Genomic DNA, 15,565 nt, shown 5'->3' on the forward strand with positions numbered 1-15,565 from the left:
CGTGTTAAATAAATAAATGAAACTTATAGTACCAGTTAAACGTGTTAAATAAATAAAAGAAACTTATAGTACTAGTTGGAAAGGATAAGGACGACTACTTTTCTACATGTCAATTTAATATTAATTTTCTATTAGCTAGTGTATGATTCTTGCACTATCTTAACAAACTTGTTCAAAATTTAAATCACTTGGAAAAATTTAAATATCTTCAGGTTTTGTAGAATCATTAGAAAGAAGGAATGGTAATTAATGACAAAAAAGTCATAAAACCAAGATGTTCATTAATGTTCTCTTGTTGTGCTAAAAAATCAAATAAGTTCACTCATAATTAAACCCAAAGCTTAAGAAAAAAAAACATTTTTTAATATTCACTTGTAAAGACGAATTGAGTCTTAATAACATTTTTTTTAAAGAACCAAAATAATTTTTGAAGTCATAGCTTTGAGGCAATTAAAAATATTATTATTTCACATAAAATTTCAAGATATGCAAATAAAAAAAATTAAAAAAACAAAAAATCCATGAAAAAAAAGGTATATATATCTTTTGTATACATAAACTTATGTATTATATTACGATTTATGTGCATATATGTATATATGTAATGTATTTATAAAACGCTAAGAAAAAAAAACTTATATAAATGATAACAAATACAAGACTTTGACCGAAAACTTTGACAACAAATACAGCTCATGAGATTGCTTTCTGTATTTGCCTTCTTATAAAAAGGAAGAAACCAAATGATATCAGAGTTCTTTTACAGAGACACTTATAAATTTATCCTTTAACCCGTAGTTCCTAAATTCACACACACAAAAAGATACGTATGGATAAAAGCCAAGCAAGCAAGCAAACAATAAAAGCCTAAAAAGTCTAAACCTCCAAATGGATCATATCATTATCAATGTTGTTGTTGTTTTAGCCTCTGAAAGTTGTGGGTTCTGCCTCGGCCGTACTCTGATTATCGCTTTGTTTGGAAACAGAAAAAAGGACAAGGATAAAGTTTCATCAACTGGGTACGTATGACCTCGTTTTAACTTTCTTTATTCTCAATCTTAGTCTCATATTATTCTTTCTCATAATATTACACACTATTGTGTCACATTTTTTGTATATATAATATATGTTTTTGGGCTGTATATGGGTGCGTGTGAACTGTGAAGATTGATATTGGAAGGTTTATTGTGCAGTGATAAAGCGCTTGGGATTAACGAGGTTTTGGTGGTCTATCATGGGTTCTGAGTCATCTGAGAGCTGCTTGCAAAGTTTCAGGCTCTATGAGACCTTTTCGGTAAATATATTTCATAGAGAAATAAGCAATTTCTGTCTCTATATATGTTATGTGTGTGTGTTTTTCTTTAGTTTATATGTTATGAATTATATGATTATAGTTTTTTTTTTCACTGTATTTTCTTGGTTGCTTTCTTTTTGTTCAGCTTATATAAAGATCAATTTGGGTTTGTTTCGTGTTGATTATATATAGTTTTTTTTTACTGTATTTTCTTGGCTGCTTTCTTTTTGGTCAGCTTCTTTATATATACGATAAAGATCAAGCTTTGAATTTTGGGTTTGTTTCGTGTTGAAGATATATATATATATATATATAATCATTAAAATTGAGTGGCCACTAGCCAGATTGAACGTGATGCGCATATAAGCATATTTAGACTTTGTCTTTTTGAGAGGCAATTGCGTGCAGACTCATACTAAAATAATTGTTTTGACTTTTGAACATTACAAATTTTGATATGATCTCCGTCTAAAGGTGATCTTGTTGTTAAATGATCAGCGTAAACAATTAACGAAAAACCAAATTGTTTACCTTGAATTTCTTTTTTATTTTTACTAAAATAGATTCTATTTATTTTTTTAGTTTGTCATTTAAAGAGTGGTGAGTTTGGTTTTGCCATGTGATGCATTATTTGAGATACTCTTTATTGTAATAATAATAATAATAATAATAATAATAATAATATATTTAGAAAAAGATATTCTTCATTTTAATTGCTTTGATAATAATTGAGACGAAAACCATCAAAAGTAAAATTTTCTAAACAATAATTAATTCAACCATTTAGATTTCTTAACTTCTTATAGTGAAATGTAATATACACACACATTTATTTTGATGTATTAATTATTTACTTATAATGAAATTTTGATGTCATTTCTTAAGATTTAAATGAGAAATAATTGATTTGAAATATTATATTTTTGCTCAAATTTAGTTGCTTTTGCAACAATTGAAACAAAGTCTAATAAAAAAAAATAATAACACATAATCAAGAATGTAATAAAATAATTGAAGGATATTTGAAATTTTGTTTTATCAAAACAATTTTTGCATTCTTGATCTTGAGTAGGCATAAAACATGCTTATGGAGGTAAGAAACTATATCATGCAATTTTTAGTTTTGTAAACTCATATAGTGTGATCAAATCACTACGTACACCACCCTTTTTATCTTTCAATTTTGTCTATAAATTAAAACATTAAATATTACAATTTTTTACAAGAAAATTTATTAAAATATTGGAGGAAACTAATAATACCTAAAGGTTGTGATCAAGAAAATAGGAGAGATTGGCTACACTTCCTAACCTTGAAGATGAAGAAAGGTTCACTAGTGCCTCTGTCACGTATATTTCTTAGATATGTTTATAGTTATTTTGAATTTTATTTTCTTCTCCTACTTTTTAATTTATGTTTTCTAAGTTTAGATATCAAATTAAAAAAATGAGTTTTTAAGGAACTATATATATATATATATATATATATATATATATATATATATATATATATATAAAAAGTAAATAAGCAAAATAAAACCCAAAAAACAAATCAAACAATTACATAAGTATAATTCTTTCTAATTAACATGCGAAATGTACCATTCCAATAAAATGTTTTAAACAATATTGTCTTAATTAATATTAGAAATTTCGTTCCATCACATAGATTAAAATGTTTTCTAACATAATTTCTATAATAATATATATAAAACTGAAGATATTTGACTTTTAATTGATGTCATAATATTTTTTTATTTAAGGTTTTGAAGTTTACATGTCATTATTTTAATATATATATATATATATATGTGTGTGTGTGTGTAATTGAATTTATATTCTAATTTATTTTTAAACACTTCTTTAGAATATTCTTGCATCATATCTTACTTAAATGGTAGAATCTAATTCTTTTACCCCTTAAAAAAATTATCCCACATTACTTAACAAAGACAATTATTTCAAGTATTGTCTTTTCTTTATTATAAAGATTTCTACATGTATTTTATCTTTTTATCATTACAAATATATCATTTTGTTAGTTTTGGCGTGTTTGATTAATATTTTTTCAATGTGAACCATATTATTTTAACTTTTATTATAGTCTGTTATATTTACCTAATATATAACTAAACTTTATAAGTTTCATATTTATTATTAAATTTTCTCATCTCTTACTTATTAAGGAATAAAAGATTGTCATGATAATCAAAACTCATCACAAAATTATAGTGTTATCTTAACCAAAATTTAAAAGAAAACCATAAGAATAAAGATAGACTTTATAATGATTTACTACTCAAACAATTGGTAGGCACATTTGAATTCGTAATCATGTTGATTTTGTTTTGATATAAACTCAAATTCTTACTTAAAAAAAAAAAAAAACTTAAGTATTAACCCAAACCAAAATTCAACCAAAGCTCTATAAGAGGGAATTGTAATGGGAAATTTAAAAAACACCACCAAAATACATATTAAAATTAAATAAAAAAAACCATCAACTTAATTATAAATGATATCAAATCAATATATATATAAAAGCAGAGACCTCATTGTGTGAGGGTCTAAGCTTTTGCCAAGTGGCACCTTCTATGAAATTTCTCTACAATCATCCAACTCTCTTATTAATTGACTAAGTTTACATCACAACTCTCTCTCTTCTTTATGGCTTTTAGTATACCAAATGTTTCAGTTTTTTTTTAATTTTTATTTTTAATAAAAAGGGATACTAATAACTAATGAGATCGAGATAGATAATCTTCTAGCATTTCTGTTGCCTAAATTACACAAATCCATATATTTTATTTACTGTAATCAATATTATTTTATTTTATTCTATGGGAATTCTTATTATTTTATGGTTATAAATTTACATACAAACATCTCATAAACAAAGTTTCCCTCAGCTATTAGTCTTTTTTTTAATATGGCAGGTTTTTATATTAGTTATATAAAAAGTTTATGCCTTTATGATTGTGTAGATGCATTAATCATAGCTTGCCTCCATAATGAAGTTTTGGTTTTCAACTTTTTGTTTTCACATTATGTACATTATCAATACTCTGCTATAATGATTAATGTAGGATTTTCTAAATCTTTGACTCCCCAACCTCTCTCTCACACTTTGCCTTCCCCTCTCAACTTTGACCATATGCCTCCATTCTCTTTCTTTCTCTCTTAAAAAAACTTTCTTTCTCTTCAAAAAAAAAAAAAAAAACCTTTAATAGTTAAATTTCCTAAACTACTGCTATTCTCAAATTTTGTTTCCATACTCACAATTTTTTAAAACACCAAGCCAATGGAAGAAACCTATTGCTCTTGTGATCTTTTGTTGTAGTCAGTGACTATCCATCGCACATTAAGTGGCCTTGACATGTATGAGTTCAAGCTATCTTTTGTTATTTTCAAAATTTCATTTCTTCACTTATAATCGGTAGGGTTAAGATCGTGAGATTCTTTGTTTTCCTATTTTCTGTTATAGGTTGCGTTATTGTGTATATCGATTTCCAAAAGATGCTTGAAGTCTAGAACTGAGAAGTCAATAATTGTTTATTTAGTGTAAAAGTCACATTGTCATTGTCATTTTAAGATTGTCTAATCTTAGCATATGACTTGAGTAGACTGGTCTTTTCAAAATAAACAAAAGCTAAACATGTTGTAAATCATAAATTGGATTATAGGGATCAAGCAGTAATCATCTAGGGTGGAGGTGTTTTTTTTTTTTTTTTTTTATACAAAATAGAAATTTTACTCTAGCCAAGTCTAAGTATATATGTGTGTGAAGCTCTCTCTTGGAGACTTGAACCCGGCCCTTACTCCCCATACCCCTACAAGCACTTATACTTGTGGAGTGATCATCACACCAAGGATATGCAATGGTAGGGTGGAAGGGATTTAGTCAAAGGCAATTGAATTTGCAGAGGAAAAACAACGCGACTATTCAATCCGCATTCTTTAGACTCCAAAGCTCATTTCTTGAGTAAGTTTCTTGATATTTAATTAAAGAAATACATATTGACTTTTTTCCAACAATAAATTGAGTTTTGGGTTAATGGTTTTTTTTTTTTTTTTTTGAGTTTTGGTTTAATGATGAATGTATAATGATCTATATGTTGTGTGTGCTTTCTTTTCTATGAATTTCAATAATGTATGAATCGAGGATTTTAGCATTTGGTTTATTAAGGTTTTTTTCATCTTTATTTCATTATTTTGTTTAGCTTTTGTTACTTTTTATAATGAACTCTTACTAACAAAATTTTATGACAATTATGGTATAATATGTGTACAACATTCTCTAAACTTATCTTACATAAAATATTACAATATTATCCGTGCATCGCACGGGTAACTTACTAGTTTATACAAAATAAGAAGGGGGAAAAGAAGAGCCAAAATATAAGAGGATGAAGGAAGTTTAACATTTAAGTAAAGAGTAGTAGGGAGAAACAGAGGCAAAGAGGGAAGGAAAAAAGAAAAAGAAAAAGTGTGATAGTAGATGTGGACTAACAAGACAAGAAGTTTTTTTTTTTTTTTTTGTAGGGAGAAGAAAAGTTAAAAAAGAGAAAAAAAAAAAAAAAAAAGTGGCTAATATGGTACAATGATAGAGTGGCGAAATTGTTTAGCAAAAAAGATAGAGTGGCGAATTTTATCGCATACATTAATATTTATATATATATTTGAAAATTTATGGAAAGAAAATGACATTGATGTTGTTGTTTCAGTTTTTAGATATATATAAATATAGATTACATATTCATATGAATTTTATTTGCAACAGAATTATTATATCATAGGAAGAGATAAGAAGAAAACCTTTTGGAAGGTGTTAAAGATTGACAGGTTGGAGTGTTCTGAGCTAAAAATTTATGAAGATTCTACAACATACAGTGAGAATGAGTGTGCTGGCCTGTTAAAAAGGCTGGATGAAGGGAATAAAAAAACAGGTGGACTTAAATTAGTCACAGCTTGTTATGGAATCGTTGGTATGTTATATGTGCCAGATTTTACCACCACCATGCAATCATATAAAAATGTATAATCATACAAAAATGTATACATATTAAGTATCTTTTGGGCTCGTGTTTTTTTTCAGGGTTTGTCAAATTTCTGGAGCCTTATTACATGCTGCTTATAACAAAAAGAAGGAAGATTGGTGAAATTTGTGGTCATGCAATATATGCTATTACAAAAAGCGAAATGATTCCAATTTCAAATCCTACTGTACGGACCTTAATGGCTTATTCTAAAAATGAAAACAGGTATCACTTCACAATAAAGTATCATTCAAATTCATTGCCTATAATTTGTCCAAGATAGATCTAATAATGCATCTTTTATATTTGACATAATTGAAGATATATTATTTTGTTTTACTTTTTTTCCCATATTTGACATAATTGAAGTTATATTAATTTTTTTTTACTTTTTTTCACACATTTGACATAGGTACCAGAAGCTTCTTTGCACAGTGGACCTTACAAAGGACTTCTTTTTCAGCTACTCATACCATGTTATGCGTAGTGTACAAAAAAATTTATGTGAATATAAGACAGGACAATGCATTTATAATAAAAAGTGTGTTTGGAATGCATTCCTAACAAGTGAAATCCGGAATATTCTCAAGAATACTCTGTGGACAGTTGCTTTAGTTCATGGCTTTTTTAAACAGGTATGGGATAGGGAACTTTTTAAAGATACTCAATATAGATAGATATTTAAATTTATTGAAATTGAACAATCATATAGATTTTCTTTTGATCTTTGCACACTACACTAATCCTGCTATTAAAAGCCCAACTGCTAAACTAAACTTTGTGCAAAATTTGAGTTCTTTTGTTAACTTTTTGCCAACTAGACTAATATTTTAATTATCAAAATCAATACCTTTGATTGCTATTAAGTATGCAATGAGTTGCCTTTTCTTTCATCTTTTACTAGGGGCTACCCAGTTGGTATAGCTTATTTGAAAATGGAAATATTTGAATAAGCTATACAAAGAAAAAATGAATTTTTTTTTTTTTTGGAAAAAGTGAGGTTTGAAAACGCATTACCAAAGGGGTAGGTGATCATTTATGTAGCGAGTATATGTAATCCATTTATGAATATCTATTTGAAGTAAGAATAATTCAATAGGAACATCACAAACCAAAATAAAGGTAATCTTTTTAGTAAGTTAAACAACTTTGCTGTAAGGTGTCATCCATAATTCATAATCTGATGATTTATGCATGCCTGGTGTTAACTTTATTTAATAGAGAAATGAAAGGTTTGAATGAATTGATGATTTGAAGTTTTGTTATCCAGGTCAAACTTTCTATATCTGGCAGAGAATTTACATTAACCCTTATCGCTAGACGTTCTCGTCTTTATGCTGGAACCAGGTATGGAGATGACTGCAACATACTTTCTTAGTTAAATAATTAAACCTAGCTACATCCTTTTGTTTTACATTTGATATGCCTTAGTTTCTATCACTTTATTTTTCTATCTTCTGATGCAGATATTTGAAACGTGGTGTGAATAAGAGGGGCAGAGTAGCTAATGATGTCGAGACAGAACAGATTGTGTCTGAAGATGCTACTGAAGGTCGCACAATGCGAATAAGTTCTGTTGTGCAATATCGAGGTTCAGTCCCCCTAATTTGGTCGCAGAATATTTCAGGGTTTCATAAATTCAAACCTGAATTTTCTTGTATGACTCAAGCACAACCAATTTTTACATTCTCCTTTCTCATTAATAACTTTTCATTTATTCTACTGACTTTTCTTTTGGTTTACAGTAGCACCAGAACAACATAACTATGAAGCCACAAAACTTCATTTTGAGAATCTTGCCAAAAGATATGGAAAGCCAATAATTATATTGAGTTTACTGAAGGTATGCCTTTCTATTACCTTTCTAGATTTAATGAGGAGACTAGAGGCTGAGTCGGGACTATTATTCTTTGGAATGACATGACAGTATAGTTGTAGCTAGTTCAAATTTGATAATGGCTCGAAAAATTGTAAATGAACTCAAGTAAACAAAGAAAATATAAAGAGCATTCAGTTCATTGTATATATCTCTTATTGATACAAGCAAAGGTTTAAATGAGCATTTTCAAAATTTGGTCAAGTTTGTATAAATGATTAAAAATTTTACTCTTCAAGTTGAGCTAAATTTGGCAGTCATTAGACTTGCAGAAGAAAAAAAACATAAGAGATAGAAAAATGAGTCCTGCAAAGTAGAATCTTGGCGCAACAATGAAGGTTTTTAAAATGTCAGAATAGAAAGATACTATCTTTGTATCCATAAGAAAGAAAGAAAAAAATGCTATCTTTGTCTGTGCTCATTGCTATAACCTCTTTCTTAGCTAAAATTATAATGTTTGACATCACCTCTTTTTTGTCTTTCATTCTTTACCATCTATTGTGAGCTGTAAATATTAGTCTACCATTTCCCAAAATATTTATAAGTAAATTTTTAAAAGGCTCCTTTTGATGCCATTAAGCAATAGTGATGATAACGTGTGCAGATTTTGATTTGACTTTCATAACTCACTTCATTTACGATTTATACCCTATTTGGGGCATAGATCATCTAAAATTGGAACTTTATGTAGACTTAATAGTCTACATACTTGTAGCAAAAGTAATTGTGGATCTGCTCCCTAATTTTATTCTCATTTTTTTTTTTTCATTTGTTTACAATTGTTTATTAACAGACACGTGGAAAGAAGCGTGCTGAAAAAAATCTAAATGCAGCATATGCAAAAGCTATTACATCCATCATTGAGAATTTACCAGAAAAAAATCACTTAAGGTTTTGTCGTTGGGATTTAAAAACACACATGTACCACAGAAGGTACCTACCTTTCCCTTGTATATATAATAACTATAGATTTTCTGTTACTTAAAGTATGATTGCCATAAATATAAAGCTTGATTGACATGAATCTTTTGCCGCAGAGCTATACAGGAATTGAAACAGCTAGGAGAATTTTTTGCTGATACATTGGACTTAACTGGCATCTTCTACTGTCATTTACCACAAAAATTGTGTTTGGAGGGATTTTTAAACTTATCCTACTTTGAGTAAGCCTGATACATATTGGATACTATTTGTTTGAAATAGTATCTCATGTCATTTAATTTCTTGTACATGATATGGATATGAATTTTCAGAGTTGTAACATTAACATTTCTGCTTGTCTATCCACTTGACATGTTTTTCCAAACCAACTTAGTTGTAGCTTGTAACTTGTTAAATCCTGATAACATTACCATAAAATGGAAACTGAATATTCCAGTTTGGCTTATTTTTCATATATATTACAGGGTTATTCTCGTGCTCTCATTTCCTGATTTGGCATTTCTTCACCATGCCATTGCTTTAAAATTTGCAAGTGGTGATTGCCAACACATAATTTACTGTATGTATGTATGCTTACAAGTAAATGATGTTGGATCAGCTTATAAAAAGCTGCTTAGACTCTTCAGAGCCTTCATGGATTGATTTTCTATTGCTTAGGCTTTAAGATAGTTGCTATTAGTTCAAATTTTTGACAGTTTTGATGGTTTAGTTCAAATTTTTGACAGTTTCCTTTTGCTGCAGTGAGAATCTCAATGAAAATGAGGATGCTGATAACCTAGAAACAAAAGTTGGTGATGGTGTTGGTAGTGGAGATGAATATAGAAAATATGGTGTCAAATCCATAATTTGTCAGAAAGGGGTTCTAAGGACCAATTGCTTGGACTGCTTAGATCGCACAAACATTGCCCAATATATGTATGGGCTAGTTGCCCTTGGACGTCAGCTGCATGCTTTGGGACTTATAGAATCCCCAAATGTTGATTTGAAAAAAAATTCTTTGGCAGAGGATTTAATGAAAGTTTATGAGGCTATGGGTGACACACTTGCACTACAATATGGTGGTTCCCCAGCACACAATAAGGCAATCCTTCTAAATTTTGGTGTATTTAAAATGTGTAAAATTTATTAGATGTGAATGGAAATGAAAATTCTTATGTGTTTGCTATCCAAAATGATTGTCACCTAGGATTGACTTCCAAGAAGGTATTTTAGGATCTTAGAGTACTCAGATAGTTTTGTGCAGTGAGGAGAGAATACACTTTTGCTTACTCCTTGTGAAAATTTGGAGCCGAGACTCTAAATCATATAGTTGTATCCCTCTCAAAGGTCTTTTGAGATCTTAAATTGATCATGAATGGTCCGAAGCTCTAAGTAATCAATTTTTTCATCACCTTACTTAGCAGGTTCAATACCCATAGCCAGGGCAAAACTGGATTAAATTCTAAATATATTGTATTTAGAAATTAAATAGAATCCTAATGCACCTTTTTCTCATTATAACCTTGCTGACCAGCTGGCCCCAACTAGATACATTTGTTGTGACATTATGCCAGTTAATTCTTGTCTTCCCTTTTTTTTTCCTAGCTTAGACGCATGTTTCACATTCTTGATTAAATTTCAACTCTCCCAGCTGTTCACAATTTTGCATTGGTGATGCTAAATAGATATTTGCTGAGATCAGAGGTCAATGGAGACCAGCAGCCGGTTGTCAAGATCTTATGAAAACTGTACAAAGATTTTACAGCAATGCCTTCTCAGATTTTGAGAGACAAGATGCAATTAATGTGTGAGTCAATTACTTAATAATATAGTTGATTCACTATGAAAGATTCATAAAGCCTGCAAAATGTATCATTCAAATACTAAGTGCATCAACCAAGACAGTTGGAGGAAATCTTATCAATTATATGACTTGAAATTTATGTAGGTTCTTGGGCTATTTTCGTCCGCAATTGGGTAAGCTATCTCTGTGGGAATTGGATTCAGGCCAGCGTTTCAATGATGGGAGGTAAGATTTTGATAAGCATGTTAGACACAGATTGTTGTGCTGCCTACATTTTGTCTTTTTCAATTCAATGCAACTTCTGTAATGATTAATGAAGTAAGTTAGGTAATGACTATGTATTTGCCAAGTATTCTTTTAACTCACAATAATCTGTAGGTAATTGTATTTTCTTCCATATTTGTTAATAGTCTTTTTTTTTTTCAAGAACTTGTTAGGTTTTAATCTTGGCTAATTCCTATGAAAAGATTAAGAGTAAAAATGTATTGAAATTAGTTGTACTTGAGTTAGATTAGAACTCTGTAAGAGCTAATTGAAGAAATTTGAAATCAGAGAATTTCACTCAAGCAAAATTCAAATTCGCTTGAGCAAACCATTAATTCAGATAGAAACTTTGTGAATACTTCACTTGATGTGCACTTGAGTGAAATTTTCATGATTTACAATCCAAGTTTGACTAGAAGATGTATTCTTGCTCAATGTTTACCCTACTTTGTGCATCTATATTGATATCGACACATCTGATATAGCCAATTGTTTGAAAGTTCCTCTATTCAATCCTTTTAAATCACTTGATGCACAAATTTTTGAAAAGAGAACAGCTGCCATACCAGAGCAATATAGAGAAAACTTGATCCTTTATTTCCCTTAAGCCAAACTGAAAATGAATTAGATTTTACCCACTCATTTTGTGATCCTGAAGAGTGTGAGATTAGCTTGAAACCATAGAGATTTTATATAGCGAGTTCATTGCAGAAAATCTTTGAGGAGTTCATTGGAGTTGTAGAGGTTTTAGTCCTATAAAAGGATTCCAAAGGTTTTAGGTCTACTGTGGTAAGAAGGCAAGCGAGGGGTTTGCAAAGACTACATTGAATAGGATTGGATCATAGACTATTGTAACTAATTTTTTTATGAATAAGTCTATTATCATAACTATTTCCACAACTTTGCCACAATTTATTCATGTGTTGACTTGTGATTAGTGGAATTGTGGACTCACTATTTTTTCCCACCACTTACAAGTCACCACATAGGCAAATTGTGGCCAAAGTTGTGAAAATTGTTGCGGCACTTTTTATAGTGGATTGATGGAATTGGATCCCTGAATTGGTTTTTCCCAGTGAAGAGGTTCTTCTCTAGGTTTTAGGTTTCCAAGTATACTTTTACCGCTTTATCGTTATTGCTTTAGATTTGATATTTGATTTTTATGATTGATATATTTGCTTGTGTATGACATCTATGATAATCTTGAGTATTCAATCAACAATTCCATTGCTTAGGCAAGTAGAAGTCTATATAGAATTTCAGAACTTGTAGTGAAACTTTTCAAATTTGCAGGTCATCTATTAAGAGGTCATTTTCGGAAAGTGATATTCACTCTAGGGGTGACTCAACTATGACAAGCACAGATTTAATACATAATCAGACTTTGTCTAAAGAACTGCAAGGAGGCAGCACGAGTCTTTTACAGTTCATACCAGATATCCCAACTCAGCCTTTGTCTGATGAAGCACAAGGAGATGACACAAGTATTTTAGAGTGCATGCCAGAGATCTCAACTAGCATCAGGTTAAACCTTTTTTTTGGTGGACTGATCTTTAGCCAGATAGTTAAGTGAATATAATATAATAGATGTTGGTTTTCTTTGACATAGGCAACTTATGCAAGTGGACCAAAGTCTCAGAAGTGATGACAATCATAACAATGAACATAGGGATGTATCTGACCACTCAAGTTTATTTGATATGGACTGGCGTTCTTCATCTGGAAATTCTTTTGTTGAAGCAAATGACACTACATACAGGTGCCCTGAGTGTAGGGATACGATTGATCAAATGAAGGTATGCATATTACTATCTCATTGCTGACTATGTTTTATAATGAAAAAATAAAAATAAAAAAACTATTTAGCCTTAAATTATGTAGCCAAACAGCCCCCTTTTCAAATTATGTAGCAAAATAACTTTCTTTTGGAACTCAATATTGCTGATGTCATATTCTGTCTAGAAGTTCTATGCGTATTTGGCCATTTAAATGTTTTTGAAAATTTTACACAAAACGCAACATTAGGACCGTCAAGTTCCACTTAAATATATGCATAAAATTCGATATTGCTAATATCAAGTTTTAGGAAGAACTTGGTATCAAAGAAATTGAATTCAAAAACAAGGATATTCTGCTCATAGTTTGAAAAGGGAGCTGTGAGCTGTTTAGCTACATAGTTAAAAAATTAAGGCTAAATAGTCATTTTACCCTTAATAATGATGTATCTTGTCCAACAGAAATCCAAAAATTATGTTATGCTAATCCACAGAAATTACAATAGATGAGTTAGTGACACCATTCCACTGCCCTGTAAAGACTATATGAGAAAATCTCTTCCAGGCATTTCTATCTTTGACCTTATTGGATAAAAACTTAAACTGCTATGATCAAGCTTTCAACAAATATTCAAGCATATTTAAGCACACCACTTTATTCTTGTTGTTCATGATAAGTAGCACAGGATGGTTGCAATTTCTGCATCTAGCAATGCAGCAAGTCAGTCAGGCCATAACAATTTGTCTCTCTCCCCAATAGACATCGAAGTCCTATGTTTAGTTTTTCAAGCCTCTATGAAACACGGCCCTGAACTTATTACATGGAAAAAATTGTCATCATCATTTGTCTTCTTTCAATGCAAGTGAAATGGTGACAGAGTTATTATGTTGCTTTGCTTTTTCTGGTTGCTGTAGTTAGAAAAAAAAATGCTTACTTCTTTTTCCATTTTTTTAGGGAAAATTAATTGGTGAATATGGTATGAGCTTTTTGAACTGGGTTTTTCATGGGGAGGCACTGTTCCACAGAAGTTGACAGAAGTTATTTAAATATAACACTACAGCATTTGGATGAAGCTTTTTGCTAACAGTTGGCTAAAGTTTAGCGGTACTTTTTAAAGGTCTACAGATGGATGTAGAGTGCTGGACAGAAACAAGAAGGTTAGAGAGAAATTGAAAGTTAAAGACTATTGGCATTCAATACATTCCTTCAATCTCTATAATTTCTATAGAGTGTAAATATCTACTACTGATTCTTTGATTCTCACATAGGCTTTGAATTGACACTGTAAATTTACTGTAACACAATTATAAGGTTTTGGCCCAATTTTTTTAGTTTTGCTCTTGCTTTGGCATGTCAATGTTTTGGAATTGAGGTCAACTAAATTTTCACTTTTTTTTTTTTTCCCATTATTTTGTTGGTGTATTCCTTAAAAAGAGAGTTTAGAAAGTTGGTCAGCCATTTGGTTTTTTTCTCTTTCTAGTTTTTTGGTTCTTCCAAGTTTATGATGATTACTTAACCTTTGTGCTCCCCTTTTTCCTTTTTGTTTTTCTCAATTGTGATTGTGAGTAATTAATGAAACTGGGACTCTGTAACATGTAAGTTTGTCAATCTTTTAGTTTCTCCTCAATTTTTCTCTTGCCAACTTTTTCCTTTTGTCAATTTAAGGCAATTTCTTGTTCTTTTTTTTATATCTTCGTTTGTATCGTTTCTTTTGTCTCATCTTCTCTTTCCTTATTTCCAAACTCAAATAAAATCAAACCACAGATATAATGCTCAAAACATAGATGACAGTCTTTTCAAATGATAATTGATATCATGAGATAATCATCTGCTATCATTCATATGACAAATCTAGACGCACTATGCAATCTAGACGAGGCAAATATTGAACAGTATCTTATTCTTGAAGAATGTATATCGCTCTCTAAGTGTTCCCTGCCATCAGTTTAGTACTATTATATGTAACCCTCTACGATATTGATGTTTTAATGTATTTTACCCTGCAACCAATTTTCTATGTCAATGCTTGACCCCTCCTTACCTTTTTTTTTTGTTTCTTAGTCCTACAACCTATGACAAATCCCCTTAATCTAATGGAGCAAGCCTTAGAAGAGCAAGGCATACGGTATATAACCCTTTAGCTTGATGCTAGAATGCCCATAAAATAGCAAGCTTGATGCAGCAGCATAACTAGAAACTATCTCAATATTTTATTTTTTATTTTCATTGGATAATTTTATATTTTAATCTTTTTATTTATTTAGTTTGAGTTATGATAGGGATTGAATTGCATGTCCTTAGATAATGATTAGTTTAGTATTTGGATTAGCTTAGATTATTATTTGAGTTTGATTAGGATTCATTTTAGGATGTTTGAATCCTAATCAAATTCAAATGCTAATCTAAATACTAAACTAATCATTATCTAAGGATATGCAATTCAATCCCTCTCATAACTCAAACCTTTTTTTTTTAAAGAAATTATTTTAACCTATAATGTCCGCCCTTGATTATAGATCTTTAATGTCAGACCAAGACACCAATTGGTTTTCAACCATCACAAATTTTACCAATTGAGTTAACTGAAACCCACTT

At 30.2% G+C, this 15,565-nt stretch overlaps 1 protein-coding gene across 2 annotated transcripts; it reads left to right on the top strand.

The window, feature by feature from the left end:
* Positions 1-753: 753 nt before the first annotated feature.
* LOC142636662 (phosphoinositide phosphatase SAC2-like) lies at positions 754-14,600 on the top strand. Of its 2 annotated transcripts, XM_075810937.1 has the most exons (16): positions 754-1,019; positions 1,194-1,294; positions 6,074-6,278; positions 6,389-6,554; positions 6,742-6,964; positions 7,600-7,676; positions 7,796-7,986; positions 8,075-8,172; positions 8,999-9,138; positions 9,243-9,368; positions 9,889-10,228; positions 10,812-10,933; positions 11,075-11,155; positions 12,488-12,718; positions 12,804-12,990; positions 13,925-14,600. In XM_075810937.1, the coding sequence occupies exons 2-16, from the start codon at positions 1,235-1,237 to the stop codon at positions 14,000-14,002; spliced, it is 2,325 nt and encodes a 774-aa protein (XP_075667052.1). In that variant the 5' UTR covers positions 754-1,019; positions 1,194-1,234; the 3' UTR covers positions 14,003-14,600. The 2 variants fall into 2 exon arrangements, with proteins under 2 accessions (XP_075667052.1, XP_075667053.1); XM_075810938.1 differs by lacking the exons at positions 754-1,019; positions 6,074-6,278 and having other exon boundaries at positions 13,925-14,598.
* Positions 14,601-15,565: the final 965 nt, after the last annotated feature.

This window comes from Castanea sativa, chromosome 5 (genome assembly GCF_040712315.1).
Source record: "Castanea sativa cultivar Marrone di Chiusa Pesio chromosome 5, ASM4071231v1".
Lineage (NCBI taxonomy): Eukaryota > Viridiplantae > Streptophyta > Magnoliopsida > Fagales > Fagaceae > Castanea > Castanea sativa.

Excerpts from the sequence above, each read along its gene's own strand:
- LOC142636662 (XM_075810937.1), top strand. The coding sequence starts at position 1,235 with ATGGGTTCTGAGTCATCTGAGAGCTGCTTGCAAAGTTTCAGGCTCTAT. Across the intron at positions 6,279-6,388 it reads AGCTTGTTATGGAATCGTTG|GGTTTGTCAAATTTCTGGAG; the intron begins GTATGTTATATG and ends GTTTTTTTTCAG. Across the intron at positions 7,677-7,795 it reads CGTCTTTATGCTGGAACCAG|ATATTTGAAACGTGGTGTGA; the intron begins GTATGGAGATGA and ends CTTCTGATGCAG.